This window comes from Parus major, chromosome 12 (assembly GCF_001522545.3).
Source record: "Parus major isolate Abel chromosome 12, Parus_major1.1, whole genome shotgun sequence".
NCBI lineage: Eukaryota > Metazoa > Chordata > Aves > Passeriformes > Paridae > Parus > Parus major.
The window spans coordinates 2,838,588-2,862,596 of NC_031781.1; the positions used below are offsets into that span (position 1 = coordinate 2,838,588).

Here is a 24,009-nt window from a genome sequence, read left to right on the forward strand (position 1 = left end):
GCACTCACCTTGAAGATTCCTCTGAACTGGGGTGTATTCCCAAAAATACAAATAAATGGTGTTTATTTGCATTTATCTGCCCTGCACTCACCTTGAAGATCCCTCTGAACTGGGGTTTATTCTCAACAATACAATAGATGGTGTTTATTTGAATTTATCCGCCCTGCACTCATCTTGCAGCTTCCTCTGAATTGGGGTTTATTTCCAAAAATACAATAAACTGTGTTTATTTGTATTTATCTGCCCTGCACTCACCTAGCAGCTTCCTCTGAACTGGGGTTTATTATCAAAAATACAATAAATGGTGTTTATTTACATTTATCTACTCTGCACTCACCTTGCAGCCACAGCCCATCTGGTACCTCTGGTTCAGGCTCTTCTTCTGAGACAAGGATAAATCATCCCACGGCTCAATGTAGTTGCACAAGTGGATCAGCACTTTGCCATCACTTAAAATTTGGCCTGCAGCATGAAAAATGCAAAAAGTCAAAGCAGTAGAAGTGTTTTATAAATATTAGAAGTGTTAAGAATACCTTGAGTTTTTAACCAATTGCACCAAATTGATAATACTTCAAAATTTTTTAATTTATTTTAATTATAACAGAGAATATTCTCAGAATTGCAAGCTGTGTGGATGTAAAAGGTTGAAGAAGGATATTTTTCTAAAGATGTTGAAAATCTGCCAGCAAGGGGTGGATACAAATGCAGTTAAAGAGGATTTTTAGCATTGTCTATAAAAATCTGCAGTTACTTGGTACCCTAGACCTACAGACAGACAGGCATGTGTTTTCTCATTATGCACCTCTGCATTCCTGAGAAAATCAGTACTGTTGGTTTTAATCAAATAATAACAGCAAATACTGAATCAAAATTCCTTCTGTTTACTGATTATACCATTATTGACCTTCACTTCCTTTGGAAGTGCTCTAAGAGTGCTGGAGGAAGGGTGGAAAACATGTAAAATCACACCATAACTGCAGCAGAACACAGGTTTTTACATCCCTTTCTGTTTATATATAGCACATAAATGCATTCCTTTTTAGCATATTTTAGCAAATTCACTCTAAGCTGCTACTTCTGAATTTCCAGGAACATTAATTTTGCTGCATTTTACCTGTTAGAAGATACTGTTTTTTGTTGTTGGCTTCTAGTTTCACTCCACAGAGTGATGAATCAAAAGGGGTGTAGACGTATTGGACATCCTTGAGCTTTTCAAATCCTTTAAACATCTGAAAATGATCAGAAACAGAGAGTCAGTAGTGGAAAACAAGCATGAAAAAACAGTTCTAAACAAGAGCTGGAAGAGATACAGGGTGAGTCTCTTTAGAGAAGGCCCCAAAGTCTGAATTAATGTGAGAAAACACCAAAAACTGGACTTTTTCTCTACGCTTAATGAAATACATCCAAGAGTTTTAGGAGAAAATTAAGTAGGTCTTAATTTTTTAAAAAATTATAGCTTTTAAAATATGCTTTTTTGGTGTATTTAATGGATTCTTAAAACTTTCTCTTCAATTGATATTCTACTGGCATCTTCCATTCAAGGAGCAATGCAGAGACAAGCATTCACCTCGACCAAAATGCAAATATTTCTCAGTGTATTCCTCTGGGGAATTTTCTCATGATCACTGTTGTTGTTGGGATCTCCTGGGACACCAAGCCTGCTGAGGAACTGAGCATTTCCTGAGCATTGGTTTCATACTTGAAGTGCTTTTCCATAGCCAAAATTCTCACCAGTGGGACCTTCTCAAAGAACTGTTGGAAAACGTGACCCAGCCCTTGGGATTTACACCCTGGAAGCCCCAAAATGGAGAGATTTGGGATCAAAGCACTTTTCAGACTAGCTGCCCCTTTGTAACATTTTCAAAAATTATTTTTAATTTTTTTTTCTTTCTCTGATTCTGCTGCACTTCTTCTGTATTTTCTTTACTCCTGGATTTCTCAGTCTCCTTTGGGCTGAGCTCCTTTAGGATCTTCCCTCGTTGATTTGAAGAAAACTCCCGAGCTCGTTAGAATCTTGTTTCTCATGTTTATTAGAATGTTATTACAAAACTTGGCAGGTCTCTCCAGACTATCTGCACAAGTTCAAATCACTGCAATCTGATTCATTTTGTTCTGATGGTACAAAATGCTCTTGTGGCTCACTTTGTGGCTCACTTTGGTTTTGAAAGCACAAAATGGGTTGCACTGCGGCATTCATTTTTTGTCTAATCACTTACAATTACCCAAAAATCTCTAAGAGAAGAATATGAAGAAGAAAGAAGAAGGAAAAGAAACAACATTCTAAATCCTTCATCTTGTCTTCTGCTTTCTAAACTATTTTTAAACTCTAACTTTTTCACCCAGTGACTTAAGAAACTCCAATCTACACACTCACACTTTTAGCTTTTCTAACTTTAACAGTTGTTTTCATGTTTTCACCATGAAAACATGCTCATAAATTCCATGTTATATGAAATTCAGTGTTTTCCTGGATCTTAGAGTTAAATATTAGAAACAAGCGCACACCCTTTATGTCTCAGACTCCAACACCCTTAACCAGCAGCTTCAACCCCAAAAAGAAATGGAAGATGAGCCATGAAAAGACGAGAACAAGCTTAGCTGTGTGCAAGCACAGCTCTGAGGAGGGAGCAGGAGGTGCTGCCGAGTGCCTGTCATCACCCCATGTGCCACCACCAGCCCGGTGACATCATGCCACGTGTTGACAGCTGGGGACAATGGCAGGGGCTCACAGCTCTCCCAGTTGCAGCTGGCGTCCCTGGAAAATGTGTTTGTGTTCCTCAAGCCCTCCCAGGAGATTTAAATAGCACAGGCCACTAGAAAATACTCTGTAATATGTTGGTTTTTCTGAAGCCTTATTTACGGAGGGGGGAAGAAAGCCAACGTTGTTGTCACCGCGTGGCCGATCCAAAAATATTAGCTGGGATTTGAAATGCTTTGGAGAAAAAAAACAAACAGGCCCAGGCAGAGCAAAACACAAAACAAACTGGCACCCTGTCCAAAGCAGCAGTGGGAATCCCAGAACATCTCCAAAATGATGAGGAAAATGTGTCTGGTATGGGGCCACCACGTGAGCTCTGCAAGTGGCCTTTGCCTCAAGCTCTCTCCACGTCCAGAAACCTTCAGGGTGTTGTAGGGAACAGCTTCTCCATGGATATCTCAGCCTTTGGTCTCAACTTTGGAGGCTTTGTGCAGACAGCACACCTTGATTTAGCTATAAAACCCCTCAATACCCACAGCAATGCATAATGGAGATTCAGTTCATATTTACATGAGGTTAGTGTTTGTTTTCTTGCAGGTTTTTTTGGTGCTTGGTTGGGTTTTTTTTTAAATTACTGTCAGATTTATCTGTGGTTTTGACCTATATAGTTGTTACAGTCATTACTAAAGATGATAATCTTGTGCTTAACTCAGAAAATCATATTTAATCTTCTCAGCCATACTCTCCCTTCTCCTGAAAGCATGGATATTTCTCTGTAGAGGGGTAAGGTGGTTGGATTTGGTTCTGCATTGATGCATGGTCAGTGTTCACCTGAGCTCCTGGCAGCACTTTATTGAAATAGGAAAATAGAGTGAGGTTTTGGGGATAGAGAGAAGTGAACCTGCTACAAAAATCTGTATGGGCACTGCCCCTGTCCTCCTGAGGGGCACAACCAGCACCAGCACATGGCTTGGCTTTAAGATTTTAGAATGAGTGTGATGACCAAGACAGTTACAAAAATATTATGAAGAAATACTCAATTGCACATAAATCACATACTATCTTCTCTCCTCAATATAATGCTGTAAATATTGCAAGAAAAGAACAGTAATTGAAAACATTTATGGCTTCTTGACATGCCAACCCATCCCTATAAAATTAATAGCCCCACTGTTATTTTTTTTCTTTCTGAAAATGAACATCAAAACAATATCTAATATTTCTGTCCAGAATAGCAACATTTTAATGCTAAGCCTAATGCACTGGATTTAAAATGAGAGAAACAGAATTTAAGCCATGACATTAATGGAGCAGCTCAACAACACTGGGAGCAATAGAGCAGAGAAACAGCAGCATTGTGCTGAATGTTACAGTCCAATATCACCTCCAAGGGCTCTGTGTTCCCTTTCCAAGAGGGGAGAATTGATGAGGAAAGTGTGAATATCTGAGTGGTTTAAAAGCCCTCCCAAAAACTCACACTGAGGTGATAACTTTTGTGAATTTTTGTGATATTTTTTTTGCTAATTCTATAGCTCAGAAGCAATGATTGGAGAGTCTGTTCTTCCTTGCTGTGTTAGAGACAGCAAATTCCCAGTCTTTCCCTCAGCCTGTGGCTGCTCCTGCTCTGGATTACCCAGAGCCCTGTGGTAATCCCAAGGACCCTGCAGTTTGTGGGACTGCAGGCATCAGGAGAAACCATCACCAGCACTCCAGAGAGGATGGGAGCGGTGAGCAGAGAATATTCTCACTGTTCACACACACTGTGGAGTTAAACTCTTTAAAATGCTGTCAGCTGAGCTGAGACATGGTGTGACCAAGCTCCATCCTGAGCTGCCCAGCAAACGGAGTAATTGTTCAGCATGTCATTTTTGCCTCAGTTATGTTTTGGGGTGTCACAGGTCACTCCTCTCTGTGGGTCTGTCAGGCACAGCTGCCTTGCTGGGTTTGCTGTGGTGCCACACTGGGTGCACAGGTGACCCCACAGAGGGTGGGCAGCTCACAGAGCTCCTGTTTTCCAACCAAAACCCTTCCCTTCCCTTCCCCAAATCCCTCCCTCCCTGGAGCAGGGAGCTGGGTCCTGGGGCAGGGGAAGGTTTGGTCCTGAACTCTCTCTGGTGAGAAGGAAGATTTGAGGGGTGGGGGTTATCACAACCCTTCTGTTGTTAGTCTAAGCTTGAGTGTGACCATGTAGAGCATCTTTTATTAAAAGACACATCTCTGCTTTGTCCAGGCCTGGCTGACTCGCCCTCTGAACCTGACTGGAATTAAATAAACACCTTTTCCTGCTCCCTGAGTTTTGAACAGGTCTCCACTGGTCAAAATTAGGGAGAAACTCCAAAGCAGCTTCAATACAGAAATATATTTCAGAGATTTCAGTGTGCTAAAGAATGGGATTATAGGCTGAAAACAATCACTCAGATTAGACTTCTTCTTCTTGTTTGTGCTGAGGTATAAGATGATTTGCATTTCTCTCAAATTCCTGAAGTGCTGCAGAGTAGCAGCAGCACATTCAAGTGCCAGTGGGAGGAAAGGGAATCCTCTGGCATTGATGTTCTTATTTCTGTAAAGAAACATTTGAATATATCCTTAATATTTAAGGAGACAGGAAGTGGCAGATGGTGACGAGCTTTGGGGTTTGTTTAACAAGGTAGAGACTGGCTTGTTGAAATTGCTATCAAACCTTCACAGAAGTCATGTGTGATAACCATCCTTGTGAGTACTTTGAGATATTCTTGTTTACCAAAGATTCTTCCTACATAAACTCCTGTGAGGGGATTGGATCAGTGGATACAACTTGAATGGTTGAATTTTTTTTGAAAGCATGTAGCCACCCATAAGGATCTTCTTAAGCATTCCCAGTAAATGTGAAAGTGAAAAAAATTATAAAATAATATTCAGTGAAAAGTGAGAGATGAAATTACCTTGAAAACCAACTGACCAACCTGTGCACACTCACACATTTTTTCATTTTTTAATTTTAATTGAGAGAGTTCCCTGCTTCTTGTATATTCCAGAAAAAAGGTAAATCTTGTTCATTTTAACATCAGTTAGGGTTTGAGTGTGACTTCAATGGGCTCAGGACATGTGTTCTTAAATTGTATTAATGAATATTATCTCCTTATTGGAGCTGAACAAAGAGTGGGAAAATCCTGTGAGATTCTGAATCTGTGTCTCTGGGTGTTTGCTTCCCTAGCAGCACTCACAAAAATGGATTTTTGTTGATGTGAATATGAGGGAAGGACCTGGCCCTGCAAATATCCCTGTTCACAATGAACTAAGGGTTTTCTCTCTAAGCTGGAAATGCTCCCCTCTGTTTGGAAAGTTTGGACCATGCAGAGCAGCCACACCATCAGAGCACAGGTGATCAGGAATCCTCCAAAACCAGATGTACTGACACCACTCACAGAATGAAGAACATTTTGTGGTGCCTTCAAAACTAGGAGTAACAAAATTCTTCATCAAAATATCATTATTTAGCAAAAACCTCCTGAATGTCAGGACACTTTCCTTTCCTTTCCTTTTTTTATTCCCCTTTTTTAATCCCTCTTTTATTCTGTGTAGTTCATCTGGGTCTAACTGTGGAGGCAGCTGGAGCCTTTTCCAGCTTTCCCAGCATTTTTGGCTAAGTTATTTTGGGCTGAAATATGCAGAGGTTATCAGCATTGAACTTCAAAAAAGCTGAGTGATTCCATGTACCTTTATTTGTTTGATTTCATACCGGATCATTTTGTGGGTATCAAGGGGATCATCGCTGGCAGGAACCACCTTTTCACTGGATATTTTTGCTCGGATCACTGGAAGAGAGAGAGAGAGAGAGAGAGAGAGAGAGAGAGAGAGAGAGAAAGAGATTTAAATGCAAATGAGAAGATGCCCAATTTTACAAGCAAAAATGAAAATTATATTGATAGATTTTAGCATTGTTTTGACAATGCTAACAAGCAGGTTTTAAAGATTTTACCGTAAGAACACCAACTGAGCTCCTGAAAACAAAAGGAAGTGGGCTGTCTGTGATGTAAACCCAAATTCCCAAGAATCTGGAAACCTGATTGATGTTACCACTCAGTTTTGACAAAAAAAAGTCCATCAAAATCTCTGGAAGACTTGAATCCAATAAAATGTGACAAAATACCCATCATTATAATCAGTGAGCAGAGGAAAGGGACACTTCTGTTGATGACAGAATTGTTGATCAAATAAATAGACTTGAAGTAAGCCCCTGGAAGCCTGTGCCAGGCAAGATTAAAGCACTGATTTCATGCATGAAATTAGAATAATTTTATATTCACTTTTCTGAGGCTTGACAGAGCACACCATTAGTTGTGTAGAAATCAGTTACTTCCTGTTTGGATGTACTTCATTTATTTCCTGCTCTTTAATCAAGAAGAGTAGGAGATTTTATGAAAGAAGAAATTGATTCTTTCCCTCTCTCTTTCTTTGTGGCATCTCCCTTGTGTGTGATGTTTAAAATATGCCATGACACTTTGGCACAGTGGGTTCTAAGAACATGGGTATGGCCAAAATTCCTCTGGGGATTTTATCCCCCAAAATTAGTGAGAGCCCTGCTTTTGCTCCATTCTGGATGGCCACTGCTCCTGGGATTAGAACAGTCTGTGCTTGTGGAGAGAGACTGGCAAAGCCAGAGCAGAGGAAAGTTTTGTGACACCAAAATCACGTGTTCTCCCCCTCAAAAACTCCATTTTTTTACTAGATTGACCTCATTTTTATCGTATTTAACATCATAGCTAAATAAAAGGAACAGGAAACACAACCAGGTAGAGGTGAGTCCCACCTAACCCTGGAAAAATTCCCATTTCCCAACTAATGAGCAGAGTAAACTGGATGGAATAATCCACGTGTTGCAGCTGCCTGCAGCTTCCAAGCTCCAGCTGGATGCTCCCTGCTCCTGAGCCATTAAACCCTTCTTGAGGAGCATTCCAGATTCCTTGGGAGGAAAGAGTTCTTTTAAATATGAGCAGCAAGCTCCTCATTTCACGTGGAAAGTGGCAGCATCTCTTTAATCATCTGCAGATGTGAGCAATCCCACAAATTAACTGTGTGTCTGCAGCGCTCTGATCTCCTTCCAGGGAAAAGTGTTGTGGATTGTGCACGCTCTACGCTGCTGGCAGGGACAAATTAGGATGGTGTTGTTTGGTTTTGAGATGCCCTCCTTTGCATCATTGCTCCCTAAAAAGTAAAGAAGGATTTCTCATTAAAGAGTCTGTTCAATTCTGGAGGAAAGGGCTGAGAAAACAACATTATTTTCCCAGTACCATAACACAGTTTATGTGCAGGAAATCTTTTCCTGCCTACTCAGCGTGGGATAATTAAAACTGCTTTCCCCACGTGTTTAATGTTGAAACATTGTGCACTTCCATATTTTTATGAAATTCTACTTGTTAGCACATGAGAGGAAGGTCACAGATAATCCCTGATAGCTCCAGGGGTCTCTGTGGAGTTGTGCAAGGCTGAAAGTGTAACGTGCTGGGGTTTGTCATGAAGAGATCTCTTAGTGGCTGTGGAGATGAAAATGAGAAGCATTTTTGTGATGTCTGTATTTCATTCGTTTGTTTAAGAGAAAGCTTCCAGATGGCAAAGGAGGACCAACTGAGAATTTTATTTTAACAGGAAGAAAGTTTAATTGTCTAGACTTTCAGCTATTTGGGTTTTACCCTTCTGTTCTCCTGAAACCAGATTCAAACGCACTGAGATCTTTTGGCGCCTTTTAATTCTTCTTGGGTTCCTTTAGATTTTTATTTTCTGTGCATTAATATTTTTTTGCCATCAGTGTCGTCTAGCTGTCTCCTCAAACCTCTGATTCATGTGGTTGCTCCTGTTTTTAACCACAAGCACTTCCTGCTGGAGCATTCCTGGGCATCTCCCTCTCCTCGCTCGTGGTTCAGGGGGCTCAGGATTCCTCCAACTCTGCACTTCTTTTCAGGACATGGTTTCAAGTGTTCCACGCCTGGTTTGGCCTCTCTGTGTGAGTGAGAACAGCCTCTGGTTGTTCAGCAATAATGTCATTTTAGCTGTTATTGCTTCCTTATGAGGAATTTGCATCAATGGAATACATAGGCACAGATTTCATATTTCAGTGCCAGTAATTCCGAATGCCTCGGATTCGTTCTGCACTAAAAATACAGACTTCAATTTTTCAGTGGGAGGATGTAGCTTTTCTGTGGGCTCAACTTCGATAAAATGTCATTTTTTTCTCCTCACTTTGCAGCTGTAGGTTGTCTCAGGTGACTGAACTGAAAGGAAATGAATTTGAGGGACAGGAGGACAATGCTCAGCCCTTGGGCACTCTCATTTAGAAATTTATTAAGAATATATTTACTCCTTCTTTCCTCCTAATCATTTGTAAATCAGTAGAAGATCATTTTAACTGGGTAAAACACAGAACATCTTTAGTTTATCATTTGATATATGTGTTTATCCAGTCAGGAGAAAAGTGTCAGGGTTTCTACAACACCAAAGTGTTTTTATGCAATAAGGGCAGAGAGTAAGGCTTTAGCAGCATCTTTCCCAAAACTTGGAGGTTTCCTTCTGGAATTAGCTACACTAATTAATACCTGGAAATAAACTGTATCATCACCTTGTGGGTCAGAGATTTTTGTGATTCATGAGGAGCTGCTTTTCTTACAGGTACATTTCCTTAGTCAGAGGAAATTCCCTGCCATGAAATTGATTTTAGTCCACCACAGTGACAAAAAATGATGAAATAATAAGGGAAAGAAGACACAAAGAACTGAGCAGTCACTGCAGGGCCCATCCCAAGGCACAGTTATGGATGGAATCTGGATAAACAAAATCCTTGCACTTTGTCCACTGAAATTCATATATTCCCTAAAAGTAGTGTCCTTTTTAGACTCTGAGTTATTTCTAAGGCAATAACTGAGGGAAAAGTGTTGAGTGAAGAATTCCTCTCATTGTTACAAGTTGGCATTATTAAATAATGCGTTCTGTATTACACTATCTAATGTTTTATATAATATTACTGTACTTAAGTGGTGAGATTATCCTCAAGCTGCTTTCCACAGTCCAAATGTTAGAAGACAGGCTAAAATAATCAATTTTACTACTCCAACTCCCCAGATAAACTTCATAATCCTAAGAACCAGCAGGTAAAGGAGAGGGTAAAAAACTGATGAAGAAGTGAGGTCTTTTCCTCCACTATCTGTTAAGCACAGCAAAAAATAATTATCTAGGAAGATACTTAAGATTCTGCTGGACATAAGAACAAGAAATGATCTATTGTATATAAATCTTTATGTGCATTCTTGTTTTAAATAGATAAATAGATAAACAGATACATAGATACATAGATAAATAGATAAGTAGATAAATAGATATAGGCATATTGAGGAAGAATCTGTGTTTCAGTTGTGCCTCCAGTTCACTTCAGGTTTTTTTCAGGCTACACACTAGCTCTGTGAATAGAAATGTGATTTCCACATCTTCTATGCAGTCTTTCTCTCAAGAAATCAGGGAAGCTGAGCTCCTATCTCACAAGTTTATAATCACAATCAGCTTTGCTACAAAATCCTTGAAATAAGACTTCAAAAACTTTGTTGATAGGAAAAGATGTAAGTCATAAAAAGTTATCATCAGGACTCATGAAACCCTTTTTTTCCTCTTATATATTAAAGCCTCAATTTAGCCCTTTCATTTAATTACCTAAAATATAAAGAGTAATTTTTGATCACTTTTTTCCACCTGTCTCTTTAATGTCTGACACTTCAGTCAAGCTATTCTTAGATGTTCTTGCTGTTGGAGGGACAAGGAATAAAAGGCACAAGGAGAAGGACCTAAATGAAAGTGTGTGGCTGATACATGGTTGGACTGAGGATGGCATCCTAAATGTAGATGAAAAGCATCCAAAAAGTGTTTTTTTTCTGAAATGCCATGTCAGTCAGAATGTAGCAGATCTATGGCCACAGAATATGGATGTGCATCATTTTGAAGGCCCTTATATTCAAATTAACTTCTCTCTATAAGAATCTGTCCTTTCACCAAAATGAAAGCACTTTCACAAAAAATATGCAGCTGTTTCTGCTCACTCTTCTGCTGCAAGATTAACTCAAACTTCTATCATCTATTTATTATCTATTTATCACAACTTCTTCCCTCTTTGGGGTGCAGGAGCTTAAAACTTGCTCCATAAATGTCTCAAATTCCTACCAGATCCCACACACAGAATTATGGTAAAAGGAAAATCCCACAGTGACAACTGCTGGAGCCCCAACCACAGAGACCTTGAGTTTATGCAAACTCACTTCAAAAACTCTTCTTGTCCAAAAGTTTTGGGGTGTGGGAGAAGAGGGCTTTTATTGCCTCAGAAGTGTATATGTAGACTCTTTTTTTTCTCAAAAAAAGTTATTAGAAGAGGCTTTTGCCTCATTGCAACACTTTAGTGAGCTCCAATACTGTTTTAAATATCCAAAGGAATCCAAATAATCCTTGTGCCATTCTCCCTTTCCTGCACTGCAGCAGTTCTGATCCCAGGCCACTCAAACACGCTTGGAACATGATATTGGCTCGGAGGTGCCTTGGGTGTGATGAAAGAATTCATCAAAAGAAAGTGCAGAAGAGTCCACATGAGGGGTTTGGAGCTGTAAAGGTCAAGTTTTCAGGTCCAATGATTTAGAATAATAAAATAGATTTTAGAATAATAGAATAATAGAATAATAGAATAATAGAATTTAGAATATTGGAATAATATTAGAATAAAGCAGGAAAGAGCTGAACTGTCTCTGGGCTCTGCAGGCCAGGTGGCAATGGCAGTCCCTGTTCCTGGGGTTACTTCCAGGTATGTTGGTTTTCCTTTATTCTGCTTTCTTAGCTGGCTGCAGCAAAATAGAAATCCATCCTGTGGCAATTCTTTCAATTTTACACCACCTGATAAAGATGTGCCTGTCTATTTTTAAGAACTCCTCATTTAAGTAACTGGATCACTTTCCTCATTTCCTATTTTATATATCCTAATTTATTTTGCAGTCATGTAACAGAAGCTTCCAGAGCTGCTACATTAACTAATCAATGGTGTAATACTGATGATTTTCATTTGAATATTGGGATAAACCACCTGGAAATACCCCAGTGCAGTGTTGGTGCTGCCATAGGTTTTGTTCCAGTCAGAACAAAAGTTAGCCAAGAGTTTTCATTAACAAATTTTCTCATCCAAAGGACTGGTGGTTTCCCTCAGGGGGTTGCTGTGGGATTAAGAAAGAAGGGGGTTTATTAACACCCTGTCACCACAAGTGCTAAAATTTGTATTCTGTAAGAGAAGACTGGGGACAAGTGTGATAATGAGATTTTCAGCAGTGCCCATCTTCAGTTTGGGTGGTGAATGAATTCAGAGGGTTCAGTGTGAGACCAGAGATGAAGCTGGAAGTCCCAGAAGGGACTGGAATTCCTGGGGAGAGCTGCTCCAGGGGAAATGTCTGCGTGCAGCCTGGCCAGCAAACACCACTGCAGCTCAGCTCTGCCCCTGCTTGAGGTCAGGCATCTGGAGCTGGCAGATTGAACTGTGAGCAACCAGAGAGCAAAATAAAGTTTGTGAGCAGAACCACATCTACTGCAGTCACCTTAAGTCAGGTCATGGTAAAATAATGCAAGGAGTCCAAGAAAATCTCTGGAGAGAGGGCATGACCACGTTATTTCATTGAGCATCTTTGTGTCTGGAGGGCACAGAAGCTGAGGCCAATATATTGTGGTCCTCTCTTGGAATCTGGGAGGAGAATAATGGCAAGAAATTCTATCAGGGCTGCCAAGGAACCCAAGAGCAGTGTGGAACACTTTGGTTTCAGGAGTACAGAGATATGACAAAAAATATTCTTTAGCTAGGGAACTAGACATCCGAGACACTTAACTTTTCTGGCAGAGAGGGAACAGAGTCAGCAGGCAAGGAGAATGAATAATCAGCCTCGAAAAAGAAGAGGAGTCTGCACAGAATTTGTCACAACAGACCAAAATTAGTGAACCCCCTTAAAGCAACACTGCACAGGATGGGAAAGGTAGAATAGATACCTTGGAGAGAATTCTAAATTAAACATGGTCTATTGGCTGCTGATTTATATTGCTCACAAAACCTCTAAATGGACAAGAGGTTGTAAAATCTTCCTCCATAATTTAGAGCAATTGTCCCATCTGTCCAGCATTGCTACCCTCCCTTTCCCTGCCTCTTTAAACATGCTGGATTATTCAGTGGTGGTAGAGATTTACTTGCCATATTTGCTTGTGGTAAAGCTTTGATTCTCACCAATGAAGAGAGCAAATTAACTTGCTGAAATATTCATGTGTACAGAAAATATTGTAATTTCTCAGAATACATATAAGAGGAAGAAAGAAGCATTGCTAACACAGATTGTAAATCTGATTGAAGCTCACAGGTATCACTAATGCTACCAAAAAGGAGCAAACAGAAAATGATTGACAGAAAATGATTAATTAAGGATTAATTTAATTAAGAATTAATGTAATACCCAATGTGTACCTTTAAATACACACTGATATTTTAAAAGCAGATTATTTCAGAGGTAATTGTGGGGAGAATGAAGTTTTTGTTTTCTTGGTGTTTCAGTATTTGATTTGATTTGTTGGCTCCCAACAGGAGTGGCAGTGGTACCATGTCAGTCATTTGAAAGCTCTGGGAATGTCTGCATGTATTCCAAACATCCCTGGGAGCATTTCTGCCATGAGCAACCATCCCTGCCAGCGCCACCAGGCTGATTTAATGGCTCAGTAAATTGCCTTTAACCTGAACTGTTTAAGACCTTTCCAAAGCAAGTCCCCGAAGAGGAAATATTCTGGGTTTATCTGCTCATGCTGAAGGATTTGCCAACTACACTCTCATGAAAATGCCAAATTTTTTTGTCCTTTTCCCACTTATAATTGCCTTCATTTTTCTTTAGTCTGAGTCCAAAAAAAGAGGATCTGTAAGTGCTGTAACTCCATCTCACATAATTTGAGGTGGTCTGTATTGCAGGAAAAAGGTTTTTTGTCTGTGTTTGCAAAAGCTCTCCTGCTTTTTACTGCTTCACATCTTTGCTTTGCAACTTGGTGGCATGTGAATCTTAATCTTTATTTACAATAAGCAGCCTGAGCTGAGCTCAGGCAACTCTCACTTTTGCAATTCCTATTTAATTGGATCTTTCAGAATCTGGTTGTTATGAATTTACTGGGACACTTCCAGTCAGTCCCAGACCACCTCTGCCATGGCTGTCCAAGTGTTTTACCTCCAATTGGCTTTATTGGGGTTTTTTTAAGCAAAACTTGCTGGCCATCATCACCACCTCTAGAAATAGCTCAAAATATCCATTTTTTTTAAATTCCTATACAGAAGATTCCCAGTGTTGGGGAAGGGCTGGTCTGGAAGTGGAGTCTGGGCAGAGAATAAAGAGTGATGTGTGTCAGAATGGTTCAGGCAGTGTTTGTGAGAGGGAGGTCAGAAAGGACTCCTGAATTCCCACAGGAGTGCTGCCAAATTATTGCTGGCACTGCCAGGTTGGGGATGAGATGGATGCAACACACTGCTCTGAGAGAAAATCAGGGAAAATTTTCCAGTGGCTCCTGTCACAGCCTTGGAGTGCAGGTGTCCCACACAGCCTTCGATGCTTTCGATATCCAGGAGACTGCAACCCTTCTTTTGCAGTGTTGATTTCAGAATAATTGCACAGCTTGGAATTGTTTCAGACTTAAGGAGAGAGGGAAAGATGTTTACTTCAGGAATTGCTGAGGTGCCACTTCATCCTGATTCTTTCAGGAGTGGAAACCCTACATTTTTATTTACCTTTTGAGAACAAGTCAGCGCTGAACGCTCTTTGAATGATCTTTAAACAGCTGAAGAAAAACAAATGTTTTTAGCAAATGGCTCATCTATCAATTAATCTTTCAACAGGACAGAGCAGCAAACAGTAGCTTCATTTCCAAACTGTAACTCAGCTCAGATGTCTGGGGCTGTGGGAGGAGTTCAGTTCTAGATGCAAACAGAACGAGCAGCAGCAAAGCTGGCCCACTACTGAGTGAGGGTGAAAAAACCTCCTCTGCCTTTGCAGGATGCAATTCTGATCTCTAAGTCTAAATTGTCACTCTTGCTCCACAACTCCCAGACCCAAAGCTGAGGAATCTTCAGTTCAAAAGATGTTTCTGCTCGCTGGGATATAAAGGCAGTTTTATTTTTCCTGCTTTGTATTTTTGTTTCCTGATATTCCATCAATAAATGCTTATAGCCAACTGTAAAACAACTGAATCATCAGCACAGTGATCAGCTGAAGCACAGGTTTTGAAATCAGGAGAAAGAAAAATTGTGGAGATTTCTGGACTATTTAAACAAAAGTGTTTTGGATCTGTAAGCACAGAGCTTGTTGAAGAACTTAACTGTAACTCTAGCAAGATTTTTCCCTTTATTCTATGGAAAGTAATGTATGGAAGAGCATTTCTTAGTCTTGCTGATGTTTCCAGTTAAGAAGATAAGGGTGGTGAGATAATCATTTCTGTAACTAAGAAATCAAAGCCTTGCAGTGGAGTTCATGACTTGGGCTGAAACCCCATGGAAACTTTTGAGGACTGAAACCCCCAGAAATCCTCTCAAAGTCGGTAAAACAGACACTGAGGATTTCCTAATTACTCCTTGATATGAATATTAATTTGCACTGCATCATTTCTCAGCGTGAATGCTTCCCAGGGTTTGGTTTCTCTGTAGAGTTTTAACACAGAACTGTTCCAGTCTGCACCCAAACTGCATTTCCAGTTCAGGTTTTTGGGGTGTGCAAGGCCAATGTTTAAACTCATTAGGACTCTCAGGTAGGTCAGGATTTTGTGCATCTCTGTGTTTTTGGCTCAGGATGCGAAAATTCCTCGTGTTGAAGGCAGGAGTTGATTTGGTTTGGCTTCCTTGTCAAACCAGAAGATTATGTGGTTTAATTTAATTACTTATTTATTTATTAGAAGAATACATTCAATTTATGAGTGAGCTTTTAGTGTCTCAGTTTTATCAACTTTCAAATAGAAGAGATGAGTGTATTTTTAAGAGAAGTGTGTGATTCTTTTAACTTAAATATCACCTAAAATCTACCCTGATTTCCTAATGCTGTTCAAGGCCAGCTTTATTTTCACAGCTGCTCCTCATGTTACCAGAAACATTTCTCTCCGCTTCACAAGCCTCAGATACCACATCATTTGACTGGCAATCAACATCTGCCTAATTTCAGCTGGAGAATAACACTCTCTTTATGCTCCAAAGCCTGTGGAACAACATACATGATGTTATTGTGGATTTCCATTCATGGGGACACGGCCCTTCCTCGGGGTGGAAGGAACCCCACATTGCTGAGATAGTTTTTAATGAGAAAGTTTGGGATTAAAGTTGGCACATTAATAGGATTAAGAGGTTGGCAGCCTTTCACGGGCTCTGTTTTATATTATTTAATCTTTGTTTCTCCCCTCAGTGTGTGCAGAATGTTGTTTTTGAAATGAGGAGGTTTCGTTTCCCAGAATTACAACAAATGATTTTAAATAAAAGTAACTCAGTTATTTGGTTTGCTCCTGAATTTGGAGCACATTCAGCAACAAGTTGATGTGATTGAGTTACTTCTATGTCAGGCAACCAGCACATTTCTGAAATTTCATTTTACTACCTAATAGCCAGCTCTGGGATTCTTTTTCCATTAAATTATGTTAGTTTTCAGCTATGTTCTAACTGACAGGAATGTTGTGCTCAGTGGGTCTGGCTCCTTAAAACCCCGTCCTTTTGTTCAGTTTTGTGATGCCACCTCATTTTACAGCCCAACTTTGAAGAGTTGGGAACACTACCACGAAAATCCAGTGAGTAGAGGGAAGGAGAACTCTGGGTTTTCCCAGACTGAGCCCCATTTTCATGCTGAAATGGCATGAAGTGAGGTGAAGAGCATGACCTGAAGAGCACCCATCTACAGAATACTGGGAATCATTTCTTAGAGTTGCATGAGACTGGCAGTGTGATTTAAGTCTTGAATTCAGCACTGAAAAGTGAGGTAGGAAACCAACTTTCCATGGATTTTTTAACTTCTCCAAGTGTTTGCTCCTATCCTAAACCCTCAAGTAAATGTAGGGTTATTTGTAGGTCTCATTCAGGTCTTATTCTTCCTATTCCCAAACAGGAAATTCAGGCTGGATCCTGGGAAGCTTTTTCACTAATATTTCAGTGAAATTTATTTTCACTGTTTAGCTGCAAAGGGAAGGACTCAGTGCCATTCCCACAGCAGCATTCCAGGAACTCACTGAATGGGAATATTGAGGTTTGTCACTGGATATTCAGGTACAAATACACAGAATTGTAATCAGGGATTGACACCACAACATTCCTGCAGCCAGAGCAGCCAGGGTTTTTTGGATTTTTGCATTTTTTAAAGCATTTAGATGTTTCAGGCTGTGAAACCAAGCAATTTATGTGTACTGCAATTATTCCTGAGTTGCCATCCACGGGCATTTTTATCAGTGATGGCCCTTTGCAGGGTATTTTTACTTCTCTCTAAATGCATCAGCAGCTCCTTTAAACTAAACAATTTCTTAGAATTCATGTTGTCCATTTAAAAAAAAAAAATATTTGAAAGTGCTATTAATATCCATAAAAGTATGCATAAAAGGAAGAAAAAATATTTTATATTTCTTTTGTACTTAGAGAAGTAAAGAAACCTGGTCCTCTTTTCTCTACCTGAGTTTGACAGGGTGCTGTACAGCCAAAATAGATGAAAGATTACTTAATTTCTCATTCATTTTTGTTGGTGAACTAACTTTTGTCACGTAACAAAATGTGGCTGTAGGGAAGAATGATTGGGAATGATTCCTACCTGCCAACTTTGGTTTCCTGAGCACTGGTGGGACACACAGGAATTCTTTTTTTCCCCAGCCCCTTGCTGAGGAAAAGGCTGAGATTTGCCTCATTTTCAGCCCATCTGCATAAGCCTACCAACATCAGTTTTGAAATTAGGATAATTTTAGCTTGTTTTAAGAGGATTCATTGGTTCTGGAGATGGACCTAGCAGCCCTCTCCTCCAGTGGCACCAGTGCTGCCTCCCCACACAAATCCTTGCAAGAACCATGCTCAGGTGGCTTTTTGCCTGTTCTTTGGGACAGAACTGGAACAGCACGAGCCCAGTTCAGCGTTTCTGCCACCCAATTCCCAAATCTTGGAGCAGAATTTCCTCCTACCTGTGAGCAGCTGCATATTCCTTCCTTGCCGGTGACAAGTGGCTCTGGAAATGTGAATTATTGGTGCTCAGGGGAAGGGGGTGGTGTAAAGCACTGGGATCTGCCTCTGCTCGGCAGGACAGGAACAGAAATGAGTTTTTCATGCTATGGAGAAGTCCAAAAAGCTGTAGGAATTCCAGGATTCCATGAGCCCAAGTTAGGGGAGCATCGCCCACGACCCAGGATCCTGCCAGGAGCTGTCCTGCCCAAGCAACAGCATCACGAGCCCCGATTTTTGGCAGGATTCACAAAAACCTCACAGAAAGCCTGGGTTTGCCACCCCACTGTCCTTTGGGGGGGCTGTCACTGCCCCCAGAGCATGAAGGGCAATGGCATCACAGCTAAATTTGGGTCAGACCCTCCCTGGGGGGCTCAGCAGCCTCAGTGAGTGAGCAGAGCTTCCCATGAAGGGAGCAAAACCCAATAAAGGAACAGTAAAACATCGAATATCACTGCTCACCTTTCCTCTCCTCACCTGCAAGAACATCTCCCCCCATTTCCAACACATTCCCCAAAGCTGGTTTTTCCCACTAGGCAAAAATTGCTTCCCACCTCATAATGAATCCATTCCAGCACAAAACTGGATATTACATGGCAGAGAGGCAAAATCATGGGACACTGAGCCATGAAAGTTTTCATTTGAAACTCAGTAATAAAGAAATAGCATATTGTGATTATCTCCCAGAAGAGCTGACTCTGAAAACTTAATTCTGGCGTGTTTAAAGAAAATTTTTACTGTTAGGTTTAAATGTGATTAAAATTCAATATATCATCTGGCACATCTTTACAATGCTTGATCTTGGGAGATTTTAATGGGCTGAAAATGCTGCCAAGCTCCAGCTATAAAGTTTCCATCCTATTTCGAAATGTGCCACTCTTCCCCAAAGCTGCAGAACTGTTTCCTGAAGCTATATTTTTTTAATATATATATATATTCAAGACCTGTTAGCAATTGCTGTTCAGTAAAAACATAATTTTCAATATATATTTTAAGAAAAAACAATAGTAAGACTTAAATCAGAAAGAATAGAACTAACTTTGAAGGGAGCTGGTTTTACACAGCTAAGAAATGTGAAGTATTTACATATTTCTCCTACTGTCCAAAAAGTAGCCCAAGGGGAAAAACCAGCAGGAATTTAAAGTGCCAGACTTTAGAAAGGAATCAGTGCTGTCCATACCCCATTTCTGTCTCCAGATTGCACATTGGTCCAGAACTGAGGCCAGGATGACAAATTCAGTGGTAAAAGGGAAATCTGTTACCTTGGCACTATCTGGTAAACTCAATTGCATCCATGTTTCTCTCCAAAAAAAGGCAATTTTCCAAAGGGTTTCCATCTATTGGCACTCCAGGGCCTCACTACTGAATCTGCTACCCAGCACCTCCTCCCCACGTTTTTGTGAGGAGAAAAGCTGGGCATTGCAGGCAGCACTGATAATTAACACAGACAATGTTTAATTAAAGCTCTCCATTCTCAGGGGAAAGTCCTCTGGGGAAGCAGAGGTGTTTGCTGGGGGCTGAAGGAATTCAGCACGGTTCAGAAGGGTCTCAGCAGCATTTGGAGGAGCACAGGAGGGTTGGATCCCTGGTTTTGTATCTCTCACGGTGCCAGGCACTTCCTACAAACGAGGAGTTACCTCGCTCTGGAGCGAAATTTAAAACTACTGAGAAGTTCATGAAAATGGCCCCAGTCTGTACAAAATCACATCCTCTGAAGGCTCTGTGGGAAGATGAACAAAGCCAAGGTCTCTCCTGATTTACCCCAGCAAACCCCACGGTTCTTCCCAGCCCATAACGCCTGCAGCCTCTCCACTCATCCCTGATTTCAGGCAGGACCAGGAGCTCTCCCTGACCCTGGATCTGTCAGAAATGCCCTGGGCACTCCGGGATCACTCAGGTTCTGCGCTGCCTGTGGGCATTTAGAGCCACAAAAACTTCCTGGCAGCGAAGGACAAAGTGTCACAGCACCAATCATCTTAATGAAAGGCGAAGCACAAGAGCTTGTCTGGACTAAATTCATTTCTCTGCTTGTTTTTCCTTGGATCTCTCAGAAATGCTGTTGCTGAGTGGCTTCACACATTCAATCAGAAGTTCAGGTAATGTCAATTCAATCCCTCCACCTCCACCAAAGCTGGAGGAAATCAGAAATATTACCTTTACACAGTGGCTGGAGGACATGGGATGCTTGGTAGCTCCATGAGCAAGTTTGAGACTTTATCTCTGGTTTTACCACCGAGTTTTGGGTCAGGGTATCTTTATTTTAGTAAGGTGTGCTAGGAAATCCTGCGGGGAAATCCTTGGCTGTGTTTGTGGCTACATGGGATGAACTTAACGGGTTGATGAATTTAATGACTGAAGAAGTGGAACACTCTCAGCACACGGCTGCCAGCCAGGTGGCCCTGAGGTCCCCGAGGCCACAGGTGTGTCTCTGAGGCCACAGGTGTGTCCCCGAGGCCACAGGTGTGTCCCTGAGGCCACAGGTGTGTCCCCAAGGCCACAGGTGTGTCCCCGAGGCCACAGGTCTGTCTCTGAGGCCACAGGTGTGTCCCCAAGGCCACAGGTGTGTCCCCGAGGCAGCTGTGGAGGCACAGCCCCAATTCCCAGGGGATGAGCAGTGCCTCCAGCCCGGGGTGCCCCTTCCTGCCGGGCACCGCTCCTCTCCTGGCCACAAAGGCTGCTGGCACCAGCCTGGGGGAGCTGCTCTGCCAAGCTGCTCCCTGCAGCTTCCTCTCACACAGGACAGGCAGCTCCACTCCAGCTCCTTCCCAGGGATTTTGCTCCGCTCATGCAAAATGTTGTGGCCAAAGCACATCCAGTAATTCAGCCATGAACGCTCAGAGCTGGTTTTGTGTGTGTGTGTGTGTGCAAATGTGTGTGCAAAAATACGTGTGTACTTATTGGGATGGAGAATTCCCTCCATCTCCCATTTTATGGTACACAGGAATGGTATTTTTAAAGTATAAGTAGTGGACAAAGGGATCCTTGACATAAACATTCCTCAGCCAAAAGAGGAAGTTTACTTAGATAGGAATATTTATAGGAGTGAGAGCTTGAGCATCAAGTCCAAACATTGTAACATAAAATTATCTTCAGTATTTGAATAAAAAGTAGCCTGATGTTGTTAATATCCGTAAAATACATCTAAGAAAGGAGTAAATACAAATCTGTACCATCAGAATGGCTCCCCTCTGAATGAAAATATTCATCAAGGTAGCCCATACTGAACACTTTGAGTTTCCTGTATGTAAAATTGTTCATTTTGGAAAACTTTTACGTTAAGTCTGTTGAAAAACTGTCACTTTCTTCTGCACAGTTAAATGCACACTCATTTAGTTGTAACACAACTTTTATTTCCTTTCTCTCCTTAAGCACCCCCAAGCATGTAATGCCTGGTGGAGGTACCTCCATGAAACCCCTGAACACGGGCAGATTAAAAACCAATTTAACTCATGGCCACAAACAGAGCTCAGAGTTTGTCATGGCCACAAAGATTTTCTGTCAGGGCATAAAAGCAATGAATCAGTATGCAGAAGGTATTGCCTGCCCCATAGAGATGCTAATTCTGTGGCACTTTGGAAACTCATGTTCTACATTTACTCTTCACACCCCATGGAGCTTAACCAGCCTTAGCCCGAGCTAATGAAATCAAAAGGCTGCAAAATGACACATTTTCTCAAAATGTCCCATTTTCTCATCCCCCTGCAGCCTAATTTTGGGATCTTTAGGTTCTTTCTATGAGTTGTTTGACAACCACGGTGCTGCCTGGCTGTCACGAGGCACAACTGTCCCAAAAGGGAGCTGCTGTAGCCAGTTTACCTGCAGAAAATAAGGGACCTATCAGTTCCCTGCTCCAGAAAATGACAGAAAACCCCAAGAATAAATTCAAGAAAGTATAGAATAGCGGAACAAAGCTCAAAAGTTGCAGCAAGTAAGAACTGGGGACTTACTTTTTGTGGTTCTTTAGTTTTTTTGTTTTTCTGGTTTGGATTTTTTCCCTGAAGTGCTATAAAAATGTCTATATAGGCAGTCTACACATTGCAGACATATTTAGATAGAGTATTTTATATCTAGAATATTTTATATATAGCAGATAGAATACTTTCTATGTAGGAGATAGTGGTGTAAATATAGCAGTAGATATTGGAAAGCTCAGGTATTCTCTAAGTTAGGACCTCATATACAAATACATCAAAATTGTCAAATATGTAAAATAGATAAAACATGTAAAATATATAAAATATGTAAAATATGTAAAATATGTAAAATATATAATGTATATCATATAAAAGGATAATATAACAACAAAATATAGAAAAGATAATATATAATATATATATAATATTAAAATATATCAAATATAGATGATAAAAGTAAAATATATAAAATGTAAATTTAAAAAATTATAATATAATATATATCTATATAAAATATATAGAATATATAGAATATATAATATACTATGTATATAAAATATATAGACTATACAATATATAATATACACTATACAATATATATTATACTCTGTGTATAAAATATATAGAATATACAATATATAATAGACAATCTATAATATATAATCTAAATATACATTCTATAATATATAGCATATGTAATATATAATATGTAATATAATATATATTATATAATGTAATTATAATATGTAATATCTTATATATAATCTATATTGTATAATATATATAATATACTATATACCACATACTATATACCATATACTATATAATATATAATTATATTATAGTTATATTATATTATAATTAAATAATTTATAATGTATATTGTATAATGTATAATATATACCAAGTATATCGAATATAACACCTAGAATAACTAATATATATAAAACACCTAGAATATATAAACTCTATAGAAAGAAGCAGAAGCGAGTAAACGCACAGCCGCTCCCCAGCCCAGCCCAGCGCTGCCAGCCCCGGAGCAGCACGAAGCCTCCAGCGGGTGCGCGGGGCGGGCGGTGCGCTGCGTTCCCCCGTTCCCCGGGGCTCGGGGGGCACTCACCGAGGGCAGCATCGCACAGCAGCTGCTGCGGGTGCGCGGGGGCGCAGCTACAGGCGCTCAGGGCTGCGGGCAGCGCCAGCAGCAGCGCCAGCAGCAGCGCTGCCCCCGGGCTCCCGGAGCTGCCGCCGCCCGCCGCGCTCATGCTCCGCACGGGGAAACGCTCCAGAGCCGCGCTGCTCGGGGATGCTCCGCTGCCAGCGCCGCTCGCCGCCCGCGGATCGCCCTGAACACTGAGCCTCGCATTTATGGGCGAGCCGCGGCTCCGCCTTCCCGCAGCTCGCAGCGCCTTCAGCGGTGACATCGGCCCGAAATGTTAATCGCCAAAAAGCTCCCGCTGAAACGCCTTCTACGCCGATCTGAAGCTGATTTTCCCAGAGTTTTATCTCGAGCGAGTTCGCTTCCAGTCGGGATTTAAAAGCCGGCCCTGCGATCTTATTTTGGGCAAGTAAACAAAGCTGTCCTGTTTTAAGCTCCGTTTGCTTTCGCAGCCCCCCGATCTTCCCCTGCGCTTCTGGGCATTTTCCTGAACCGCAGTCCCTGTTCGCAGGCTGGACAGAACTTCATTCATGGAAAGGAAACCTCTCAATGCTCTGCTTGTGAGCCTCCAACAATCGCTGGTTCCAGCGAATAATGAATTACAAATAAAAGCCGCAATAAAAGGCATTTAAAACAAAATTATTTCATCTCAGATTTAATTTAGAATAGCAAGGAAAATATATCCCAGCGGTGTGTTTTGGAGGCGCAGCTCTTTCCCTGCATTCCTTATTAATGCAAATCCCGCTCAGCACAGATCTGTGCCTGTATTTCCTGGCTGTTGGAAGTGGAATACAGACATAAATGCAGAGTTCAGAAATCTTTTTCACCTTCGGAGCTTTGGTTGCTGTGGCAATCTGGATGTGTGTAACCCTGTGGGCACCCTCTTTTTGTAAAGAAAAATGTTCCATGAGGAAGCAAGCTGAGGTTTGATTAGAGAGTAATAAAGAACATCTCTGGATTGACATGCAGGACAGGGCTGCTTAAAGAATTCTGTGTTTTGTCACAACCCAAATCAAGC

The 24,009-nt window shown here is 40.9% G+C and overlaps 2 protein-coding genes across 2 annotated transcripts in view; one reads left to right on the forward strand and one right to left on the reverse strand.

Annotated features, from left to right (window-relative positions):
* The window catches only part of TIMP4 (TIMP metallopeptidase inhibitor 4), a 26,900-nt gene extending 3,629 nt beyond the window's left edge, over positions 1-23,271 (reverse strand). The window contains exons 1-4 of the mRNA XM_015640982.1: positions 22,956-23,271; positions 6,395-6,492; positions 1,115-1,229; positions 338-462 (exon numbers count right to left, since the gene is read on the reverse strand). Coding sequence (XP_015496468.1) covers positions 338-462; positions 1,115-1,229; positions 6,395-6,492; positions 22,956-23,256 — 639 coding nt within the window. The 5' untranslated portion in view covers positions 23,257-23,271. The remainder of the gene's footprint in view (positions 1-337; positions 463-1,114; positions 1,230-6,394; positions 6,493-22,955) is intronic.
* The window catches only part of SYN2 (synapsin II), a gene marked incomplete at its 5' end in the record, with an annotated part of 155,545 nt that overhangs the window by 84,474 nt on the left and 47,062 nt on the right, over positions 1-24,009 (forward strand). The gene's annotated exons all lie outside the window — the stretch shown is intronic.